Raw genomic sequence first — 12,141 nt, forward strand, 5'->3', positions numbered from 1 at the left:
GTGCGTCTTGTAAAGAATTCACGTAATTTGATTGGTTTTCAGGTGTATAATATCTCACAATAGTTGATAGTGATATTAGTCAGGGCGCGCGCCGCCACGCAACAGCGGCACGCTTGCTGCTCCTCAATGATCGCGCAATTATGCGTTCGCGTAATACACATGCGAGAACTAAGAACGCGATTCGGCGGCTTACATGTTCGTGATGGTTTCGTTCATTTAAAACAACGGGGATGTCCTCACAAAAGTAACTTTATTTTTTTCTGAAAAAAGGCATTTTTCTAAAAATTACATTAAAACTGAATAAGAATGAGAATAAATGATAGGATTTTGTCTTTTGCCTATCAATATCGTGTCATAATGGATGGGCTGGCCAATATTTTTATCGTAGTGGATACCGGCTGCCGCATCCACTACTCAAAATATTGGCCAGCCCATCCATTATGACACGATATTGATAGGCAAAAGACAAAATCCTATCATTTATTCTCTAAATCTTCCACAGGTGGATTGTGGATTTTAAATGGAATAGCTCAATTTGGCAGTGGTATTGTGAATGCCACAAAGGTCATACCACTGACTATACAGGTGTTTTCAAACAAAGTAGAGCAACAATTGGAATCTCTCAATTCCCAACTTGCGACTCTACTCTCATTTCATGGGAGCAGGTCGCAAATGCTTTATGCCAGTCGTTGATGATTATCACTGTCTGTGAAACACATTGGTGATTTGGTGTAATGATGATTACTAATATAATGTGTAATTATCCAGATGGTTTAATGCATAGTTGGAAAATGTCTGCCACATGTTTTTCACATAATCAAGATTACCATAAAACTTACATCTGACTTATAGTCACAGTTCTATCAAGTTGTCATCTTTGAAATCTGAATTTTTTTTAAAATTGTGATAAATTTCATTGATTTAACCAATTTTTTCCGGCATTTTCTCTGTTAATTCATACAATTTATGACAAATTTGATTGATTCGAAGCTTTCTTACAAGTATTTTAGCTCAATGACATGCTCTGGTTTCTTTATGAGACTCAAATGAGATATTTGTATTATATTGTTATTTGTATTGGACATAAAATGTGCAAAATATTTAGATTCACAGTTCTGATAGTTCACCTGCCAAGTGCAGTTTATAAAGCAACATTTTTTTACGTTGCAACAAACAGTGCATTTCCCTGCTGCAATTTTGGGCTCAATATCCCTATTTACTGGCAACTCTGCAACTGTTACAGTTGTTACAACATTGAAATCAATCCTGTAGCAAAAATTCTGCTGAGTTTGTCACAATGAAAAAAGCAATTTAGAGAATAAATGATAGGATTTTGTCTTTTGCCTATCCAATATCGTGTTATAATGGATGGGCTGGCCAATATTTTGAGTAGTGGATGCCGGGCGCAGCGGTATCCACTACGATAAAAATATGGCCAGCCCATCCATTATGACACGATATTGATAGGCAAAAGACAAAATCTATCATTTATTCTCATTCTTATTCCGTTTTAATGTAATTTTTGCACGAAAAACTGCCTTTTTTCAGAAAAAAATAAAGTTACTTTTGTGAGGACATCCCCGTTGTTTTAAATGAACGAAACCATCACGAACATCTAAGCCGCCGAATCGCGTTCTTAGTTCTCGCACGTGTATTACGCGAACGCATTATCGCGCAATCATTGAGGAGCAACAAGCATGCCGCCCTGACTAATATCACTATCAACTATTGTGAGATATTATACACCAGAAAACCAATCAAATTACGTGAATTCTTTACAAGACGCACCCATTGAATAAGAATGGAAAGTCTCTGTCAATTCTTCATACTGAAAGTTACATGTGGCTAATCCAGTTGAAATCCATACACCCCCTATGGAAGCCATTACCTTAATATCCTACACAGGGGTGTAGATTTCAAATGGAGTCACCCATTCAGGTAATCCTAATTGAAATTCACATTCCCTGTGTGTGGCAAATTAAGGTCATGTCTTCCATAGGGTGTATACTGCCCTGCCATGACAAAAGGAACAAATTGACATTTTGGCAAAGTTGAGTTTTTACAACTCAAAATGGGTTATCATGTACAAGTCTACTAAAACTAGTCACAGTTTTTGCCCATTATCTCAAAAAGTCAATAATGTCATGGTTTTTGTCATGGTGGGGCTATATGGATTTCACTTGATTTAGCCCATAGTGCTTTCTTGATTGTTGGAAGCGCATATATTCTATCAATTTATTATGACTAACATGCAACAATGCATACCAGGGGTTCCTATCAGGTGTGTTTCAGCATGGAGCTATTATTGAAATCTTCAACTATGAAGTAGTGAAATTATGCTAACCTATTATTTTCCAAATCTGTGGTACAAAGGGATCTGCTGGAGTTGGTTTCACAATATAGTCCTAAATCGTAAACCAGGATTTACATGTTAGACTTACGTTGGTTGTGGACTTGGGATAGGTTGAAGGACTTTGACTTATTTTAGCCATTAAGACTGACATATATATTAGTCTTAAACTTCTAATACATTGATTAAAAGACATATCATATTTAGGGGCCTATTTCACAAAGATTTACAATCAGTCTTTAAGGTTGCATTTGATAGTGAAATGGACCCTGCTTTGTGAAACCAACACCAATATAATACATATATTAACCAATTCGAAGAGATTATTTATACCCAAAGAGAGAACCGACTCAGAGTTGCCCTCTATACAACGCTATGGTAAATCTGCCATTTTGGTTTGTCACGGTGGAGACCAAGATAGTGTGCCTCGTCACAACACTTTACAGGCATAACGCAAACAAGCACAGATTTTAAAAGGTAGTTTACTGGGTGCTTGGGGATAAATCGGGAGGAACACTATTTTGTCCTCCATGAGTGACACACAAATATGGCAGAGTCGGTACTCTTTGGGTTTAATATCGTTGAACTAACTAATCCTATTATTCATCTGTTAACTACTATTTATAACTTGGTTATTTTCCTTTCTTCATGCAACTCTCTTTCGTTTCTCCTGATCATGCTCTCATCTATTCAGTCTCCTAGTCCTTCATCAACCCTATCCCAGCAAAGTAACAACATGCCCAGTACCTCTATGCCTGACGTCCGTGCGGTGAGTCTCTTTATGCATGCCTCATCATATTACTGTGTTTATGTTGTGTTCTTAAACTCAGTTGTATGCATGCATGCTGTTTATAAGTTGTGCACAGTTTTTTGTTCGGATAATTTGTGAGATCCGTAAAACAAATTTTGTGTGAATTGAAATATTGAATTTAATAGAGTGTCAAAATTTGCTTCGCTTCACTTTGACATTTTTTAATGCAATTTTAAAATGAGTGTGTTCGTTTTGTTTGTTTTTGTTTATGATGATCTTATGATGGATTACAAATATCCAATTCAAAGTTAAATTTGTAGTAATAATATGAAATGATTGAAATTTGCTATTGTGAGTTTTAACCAGAAGCTTGTGTAAGCATACTGCAGATTTACTATGAAAATGAGATTAACAGTTCCCTATATGACCTTATTCCATCTTGTTGCTATGCATAAAAAAGAAAGTAAGTTGTCAGAAAGAAGTCATCAAAGCATGGGCTGATCCAGGGGGAATGCCCACCCATTATAAAGGGGTGGGGGAGTACATGAAAAAAACTGGTCAAATACGGTAAAATTGGATGATTTTGACCCTACCTATGGATCAACCAATCTTTGATAGTTTAATATGTGCTTACATTGGTCTATTCCAGTTGGAATCCATTCACACCGTATGGGAGACATGACCTTAATCTTCCACTTAAAGGAGTGTGAATTTCAAATGGGGTTACCTGAATGGGTGACTCCATTTGAAATCTACACTCCCTGTGTGGAAGATTAAGGTCATGACTTTCACAGGGGATGTATGGATTTAAATGGAATGCCCATTTTCTCAGTAGTAGGCAAGAATTGTCTAACTGAGTCACGCCGTCATCGCAACGGCACTTCACTCCCTGATCAAGCTGCATAGCATCGTGTGACCCAGGTGTGACATAGTTCTTTTTATGCGATAATAACCTTGCCAAATACTAGTATAATCTCAAATATGAATCTGCAAAGCTTACACACTTTTTCTGTTGCCGCTCTTTGACCTTGTGACCTTTATGCAACTGCCTTCCTTATCCCTATACAGCATCAAATTAATAAGGTAGCCATGCTACCGTCAAGTCCACAGCTTTATTCTATGGGTTCTTTTATCAATATCAGTGAAGTACATGTATTGGTGAGTTGATTACCCATGCTGCCTTTCCTGCTTTCTTTGCACCTGTTACGTGACTGATATGCATGGTGTTGCCAGTTCTATATGTATATGATTTGTATGATTCGGTGTTGCTGAGCATGTGATTTGGTAGCCCAATTCACAGCCTAATTCACCTCTTCGGTAAATCCTATAAGCCTCTGCTTATGGAACCCATATGTCGTCATTTGACATCGTGCCTATGTGCACATCGTTAGTGAACATCGTTACTGCGCATTTCATGTGCGAATCGGTGTGATATGGGGACATCAGGGATCCAAATGAGGCCTATGAGATTTACCAAAAAGATGAATCGAGTTACCACATCCCAGGTTATGGTTAAAGGTGAAGCTTCATAGAGTGATTTTAAAGGTGGGTGACCCAAGTGACAACCTCATTCCCTCTAACCCCACCAAATATATGATTTGTGACAGCTGAAGAAGGGCTCATATTTTCGCATAACCCAAATGTTTCCTATTCAATTCAACTCATTAACCTTTTAGAGATAGTACATATGAACATAATGTGTTTGCTTTGTTTGCTGGGGTGTGCCTGCCCAGAAACCTTCAACCCACGGGTCTACTTTTTCATGTTTTTTGGTCTTAACCAGAAGGGAGGAGGCTCAACCCCACAAAGCCACGGCACAACCCTGGTTTGGTGTATAGGCCTTCATGAAAAGCACTTCTATGTAGGAATTACCATGTGAACAAATTAGACCATCCACCTTTATTGCTTCAAACAATGTGTTGGCAACACTATTATATGTCTGTGGCATGTTATTGGTTCTTGTGCAAATGTGACTTCAGATGCATGTGGAATATTACTAACTTATACTAACATGACCACAAACTACTTGGAACAGTTGAAGACTTCCAGAACTCACTCAGTACATTATCCTAATGTTACTTATATACTGCTATTTGGTCTTAGGTCTTACTTAAGCGGGCAATGTGTTCTTTAGAAAGATAGACACAATTTTTTTAATGGTAAATAGTGTTGTGGGTTTTTTTGTCCATTAATATAATGGGGAAAAAAAACCATTCAATTGCTTGAAACCAGTGACATACGTGCAATAATATGAGCTTGTTATATAATTGTGGTGATGAATTGGATGGAAATGCAAGTTAGAATAGGAATTTGTCCAAGCAATTACACGATCATATTACTTAAATGTTTACATGCTATACTATTAAATTACTGAACATTTTTGTCACTTTTTAAGATGGGGTCCTTTATTAGAGAGACATCAATTAAAGAGAATAGTGTAGCTATTTTACACTTAACACCTTGTTGCATTTAAGTGTCAATTTGAGATCCTATTATACAGGGTCCTACACACAACTGTCAATGTGTACAAATTTACTAACTTTTTGTGCCACGTTCATCAGTACTAACCAGTGATTTAAATCCGTCAGCAGAGCCCCGAAGAACAAGTTCAGGTGACCAACCAGCGTACCCGTGGTAAGACCATCTCATCATGGAAATACAGCCACTCCACGTATCGTCTGGTTAATAAGCAGAAACAAGTCGACGAACCTTTGTTCTCTGCCGACAGCGATTCAGAACTGCCTCTCACTGCACTTGTAATGTGTTTTGCTAATTTGCTTGTTGAATTATATTTATGCATGCTTAATGGTAATTGCCTTCTGTATTATTATATATTTTTAATTTTGGTGTAATTATTGTTTGATGTTATGATGCATGATTGATTACATCATGTTCATATGGTAATGATTTTGTCTGTATGGTGTAAATGGTTCATTGCACTATATATGTTTCATCTGCTATTCCTGTTGCAATCCATACACCCCGTATGGAAGACATAACCTCCCACACAAGGAGTTTGAATTTCAAATGGGATTACCTGTATGGGTAACTCTGCATGATATCTATACCCCCTGTGTGGGATATTAAAGTCTTGTCTTCCATAGGGGTATATGGATTTCAAATGGAATAGCCCATTTTATACAATGTGTACCATCCCAAGTATAAAGGCAATTTAACCCAAATTGTCTTAGTTTTTACAAATTTTCTCCAAAAAATTTGAGTAAAATTTTTAATATTCTAGCTAGATTGAGGCAAAATTGGAACATTTTCCATAATAATCGAGAAAATTTTGAGAACAGGATCATCCATATACCAAAATTGGTTAATAAAAAGAAGTCATTGATATACCAAAATGCCCATGTTTGCGACACTTGGTATGGTCATTTGTACTAAGTATCCTTTTACTTTGAGAACAGGTCGATTCAAACATATCTGCCTACCAAATCAAAACATAGTATCCGCTATGTTATTATTTGTCAGTTCAGTACGATTTCCTTTTCTGGAGGATCCCTATTTCTACTACCCATCATGCACTGCATGTTTTTTCACTTCTGGAAATTTTTAACAGAATGCAATGGGAAATATGAGAAAATAACAATGTTTGGACTTGATTTTCAGCGAAAGTACAGGATTATTTTTCCAGCGACAGAAAGTTGCCTAGACAATTCAAAGACATTCAACAAATCTTCCTCCGTGGGTTTGGGAGGGGGGTGTTACCATCACAGTAGTTGAAATGTTTATAAAGAAATTTTGCAATTCATGAAGACAGCAGTGTGCAATGTGTTTAATATTTTGATATGGTTGGCAGAAGCAAGTTTGTGTCATCATGTATCAAATGTGATTGTACTATTATTTGTCTGCATGTCAGGTGGTAGACATCATCATTGATTTATGGATTAATTCTAAAATCACCATCACCATTCCTGTGCAAGTACATAGCATGGGAGTATGAAACTTTGATGTGATTAATAAGTAAAATGAGTCAACCATTGAGTAAAATGGAGTTTTGGTTGGGGAGTCTTTTTTGTGCTACAGATTGAGTTTTTCAATGGGCTTGCCATTGGACAAGTATGCCATTATGCTTTGGTTGGAACAAGCCAGTTCAGTAATTCTGGACAGAGTACATTGTGGGTAAAATCTGGTTGGATATCATGACCAGGCTCACACAGTATTTCAATGGTGACGACCTTGACACTTTTAAAAGAACCTTTTTTGATTTTTTTTCAATTGTTGGGTCTGATTGACCCCACAGAACTTGCATATAACACACAAAGATATTTCGATCCTATCTTGAAAGTACCGGTGTTGTAAAGGAAAATAAAATCACAGGAATTTCCGATCTGTCGTTCATTCCCAGAGTTGACTGTGTGGATTGTGTTATTTTATCCCATTTCCCATCCAAGAATTTTACCCACAATGCACTCTGTTCTGAATCTGTGACTTCTTCAGAATGGCAAGATGATTAGGAGTTTATACATTTGTCTGATTGCAAACATGTTGAAACTCTCAATCTGTGGAATGATTACCCCTCATAAAAGCCTGTCGAGTAATTCTTTTTTTTATTATTATTATTATAGTTGTTGTTTCCTAAGTTTATTTTTTTATTTTTGCAACAACAAAAGCATCAACTTTGAATGATTCTGTATGCTAATTCTTTAAAAAGCAAATAGGACATACCACATGTAATGATGGCAATTACTGAAGTTTTCTGCAGGTGATTTTATACTTGTACAATACATTGTATGAGCAGTTGAGCACATTTTACAATATCATGAGTGTGCACTATTGTTAAGTGTATAATATTGCCACACTTGTCAATGTGCTACTAATTCTATTTATTCCAGGTTTGTGAGTACCTTAACCTTAATTTTGATGATGTCATCTATATAATATCAACAGCTGTTTCATTGATAAAGAAAAAATATATATAAAATTTGTAGTTAGTGATATTTTTTAGATATAATAATAATAATTATCACAGCCCTAGGTGGTGACACATTAGCCTTTTTGATACATTGGTAGGTAATTTGAGCATCTGTCTGGAAGTCTGAAGGATCTGGGCTTTTTTTCCGAATGGTCCATGATTTGGCTATATCAGTTGAAATCCATACACCCCCTTTGGAAGACATGACCATAATCTCCCACACGGGGAGTGTGAATTTCAAATGTGTGGGAGATTAAGGTCATGTGTTTGATAGGGTTGTATGTATTTTATCATTTACTGCAGTGCTGACACAGGGGTGTTTGTGTGTAAGGGGTTGCATGTGTGGGTGAGTGTTGCGTGTGGGTGGGGTGTTCGTGCATATCTCTGAGATAGAAATAAGGAGATCAAGAAGGAGCAAGAGAAGGAGGAGAGAGAAAAAGGAGGGAGCAAGAAGCCTCCACCTCATGGTGGTACAGTTACCCATTTAAAGCACACCACTCATCAATGTTAATCACCCCATTTTAAACACAGCCACTATCTATGATTTTAATATCATATTTCTTTATATTGGTAGAATGGGTTTGGTTCACAGACCATGACATCCTTAAAACAGCATCCCATGAAAGGTGATGAGCTGCTGTGAACCAGCCATTGAGCATTTGTTTTGGTACCTTCTTCAGAGGGTACAAGACATCACAGAGCCTGTGTTACATACTGGTTGTATTTGATTGCTTTGACTGGGCTGTTCCAGTTGAAATCCATATCCAAGACATGACCTTAATCTTTCACACAGGGAGTGTGGATTTTAAATGGGGTTACCTGAATGGGTGACTCTGTTTATACTCTGTTTACTCCTGTGTTGGAAATTCAGGTTATTTCTTCCATGGGGGTGTATGGGTATCAATTGGAATAACCCAGTTATGCTAACATCATATTACAGGGTCTTATGGTTACCATGGTTACTGACTATCATTATGTAATCACTAATGGATGATTTTCTGTTTGTTTGTTTGTTTGTATATATAGAACACACCGAAAGTAGATGATGAAGGCTTCACCATTAGACCGGACGAAGAGACCAATATCCTTTCTATGAAGTGAGAGGAAACACTACAAGGAAGGTCATTTCAAGGTCATTAGGGATCATTCTGGGTCAAATTAGTAAAGACTGTTGGTTTTTCATGAAACTTTGTAGAAATTATCAGCATTATGTACCAAAAATGTGCAAGGTTATTTCAAAGCTACCATTGATCATCACCTCTCAACTGAGGTTGAATTGATTAGTTTTTAGGGAAGCTTGAATTGAAATTTGCCTGTCACTGTGGTCAATAACACTTGCACTGTAGTTAAGAAAGCAAGCAAGACTTAATGGTTCAAGAACTGCCTAGTGAAATTTGAGCAAACGCTTTGACAAAGATGTTTAAAGAAAGTTTTGTACAAAAAAAGAGTATTAAAAGTGATCTGAATAAAATATTTTATTTGAACCTTAACCCCTTTGCACCTACTAACCAGCGAGATAGTTTCTATTCTGATTCAGACTCCGAATCGGATCATGATGCAGATGAGAAAACCCGCAAGATCCATGTTGAGATCAAACCGGCAACCAATGATGGTAGTATACCCAATGCAGCCACTGTAGATGATATCAAAAAAATCCCTAGGAAACCTTACCTTGTCGCCGCCAACGGTGAGTTGTGTAGTATCATAGAGTAATAACACATTGATTGGAATATTCCATGTCTGTGCTCTCTAAGCGTACTTGTATAGCAAGCCATTGGGCCCATTACGTATTGCGGCAACGCGTTGCTTTCAATAAGCAACGTGTTGTTAAATCAGCCAATAGAAAGGGAGCTTTTGGCAACGCGTTGCCTTCGAAAACAACGCGTTGCTTCCAAAGCAATGCGTTGTTTTCATTGATCAACTCACTAGGTCGGCAACGCGTTGTTTAGGTTGGCCAATCATCTCAACGCTTTCAAGAGCTGTTGACTTCGATGTTTCTGATGATTAATAGTTGTATGTAACATACATCGATCTGTATCATCACCTGTAAGCGGAGAGAATATTTTAGGATCACTGCCTTCACTTGGATATAAAATATGTATACATGTTCAGTACGTGTGAAAAAATAAAGCATTTGAACAGCACCAGTCATGTTTTCATGTTTGACCCAGTTACACCCATACTAGTGTGTACTATGCTGTGTAGTTGAAGGAGAAGGTCACTCCAATCATGCTCCAACGGGTCACTACACGCAATCGCTTTGTGTATAATAAGGCGAAGGTCATTGTCCGTTGTTGTTGTTATCTTGGATGGGCCGGTTATAAATGTTATGATGTACATGTAGTACAATACATAGACTTACAATCACTGATATAATTATTAATATATCCCTACCATGCATGTGTTCCAATTAATATAGGCCTATGCATAAATTTAGGATTATTATATGGGAAACAATGAATACGGAAAGTGGTATCACCGACGACCGAGTCTCCTATAAGATTCGCCGTGATTGGTGCTCTTCGCAACACACTATGTTCTTATTGGCTGGTTTAACAATGTGTTGTTTATTGAAAGCAACGCGTTGCCGCAATGCGTAATGGGCCCAATGGCTTGCTATATACTTGAATCAGCTAACGCCAGTACAGCATGCAGAACTGGTGACATTGCTCATCTTACGTGCGAAGTCTCTTTTGTGTACGCTCGCGCTGTTTGCGCTATTTTTTGGTTCGCGCACACACCCCTGACTTAGTGTCAACCCCTTTGCAACATGCCCACATTCCGCAGTATGTGTAGTATAATATATGGGGAGGTGTTAGAGAGATTTGTTGGTGAATGCTCTATCTATATACTTTTTCATCTATGGTCACACTAATGGGCATAACATACTTGCAATCACAGCATGCGATTCGTAAATTGCTAGCGATCAAAGGCTGGTAGCGTTTTCACAATTGCTATCAGTGTCCAGTCACGGCTAGTGACGTAGAGACAAAGTTGCCTTCAAGTCAACTGCTTGTGATTTAACGCTATGGCAGATATGCTTGCGACTTATTTATCAGATATTGGCAATCACTTTTCCGATAAGCAATGGAAGTTACGTCATAAAAAAAATGCTGCATCCTTGATTGCATAGTACAGGGATTTAAATCTTCCAGAAATTACCGGAAATTTGGCACAAAAAAAAATTGCATTTCAGAATTTAGATGATGATAATTCATACATAAAAAGAGCCAAAACAAACACCCCTTTTTAGGAGGGGGTGATACCCTGCAGCCTATTCCCCTGGACTAACCCCCCTAAATGTTCAATATCGCACGCAAGCCCTCAGCCACCTGTCCAATGACCAGATAGTATGATATGGCTTACGTGGAAGGATTACTGCTTCTCTCACGTCCTAGGAATTTCAGTAAGAGACCTTGTACTTCTCAACGGTTATGTTATAGTATTGATATCATTTAGTGATGTGCGCCCTTGATGTTTGGGCTGGCAAGGTGGCAAATACATTGATGAATAAATCATACGATTATGTGTATATATCCTGACTAGGTGTTACACAATATGGTAGTATCATAATATAATAATTGTTTTGTTTGTTTTTTGTTTTTGCCAGCAGTTACGAAGAGACAAAGCAAGTAAGTGTCCAATTGTTTTGATAAAAACTATAAGGGAGTGAGTATGGGAGACAGAGAGTTCGGGGAGTAGTGTGGACCTACCTGGCGGTGGGTGAACCCCCAAATGAGTTGGTTTACTAACTCAACCTCCCAAAAGAAAATTTCAACCCTCCCTAAAACAATCCCCAACCAATTTCACCCCCCAGTGTAAACTTGAATATTGACCTGGTAAACACAAATTTTTTACCTTAATTTTGGGCCAAAATGGTGAAAAATTTAATTTTGGGATAAAATAGTGTACAATTAAAAAAATTCACACTTGGTACACAGTTACACAGGACCAAAATGACGGATGCCCGTCTGGATTTTTTTGTCTTTGCCCCCTCAGACAACTGATATGCCACTGAACATGTAAAATTGGTGGACCACCAAAATGGATTTTACAAGGACTACACAGGCAGGGAGCAATAAGCCAATCTATGGGCTATTCCAGTTGAAATCCATA

The 12,141-nt window shown here is 37.6% G+C and overlaps 1 protein-coding gene across 1 annotated transcript in view; it reads left to right on the forward strand.

The window, feature by feature from the left end:
• Positions 1-12,141, forward strand: part of LOC140140877 (F-BAR domain only protein 2-like) — a 107,108-nt gene that overhangs the window by 56,386 nt on the left and 38,581 nt on the right. The window contains 5 exon segments of the mRNA XM_072162626.1: positions 3,045-3,119; positions 9,052-9,106; positions 9,527-9,672; positions 9,674-9,712; positions 11,639-11,657. Coding sequence (XP_072018727.1) covers positions 3,045-3,119; positions 9,052-9,106; positions 9,527-9,672; positions 9,674-9,712; positions 11,639-11,657 — 334 coding nt within the window.

This window comes from Amphiura filiformis, chromosome 19 (assembly GCF_039555335.1).
Source record: "Amphiura filiformis chromosome 19, Afil_fr2py, whole genome shotgun sequence".
In the NCBI taxonomy this organism is placed as follows: domain Eukaryota; kingdom Metazoa; phylum Echinodermata; class Ophiuroidea; order Amphilepidida; family Amphiuridae; genus Amphiura; species Amphiura filiformis.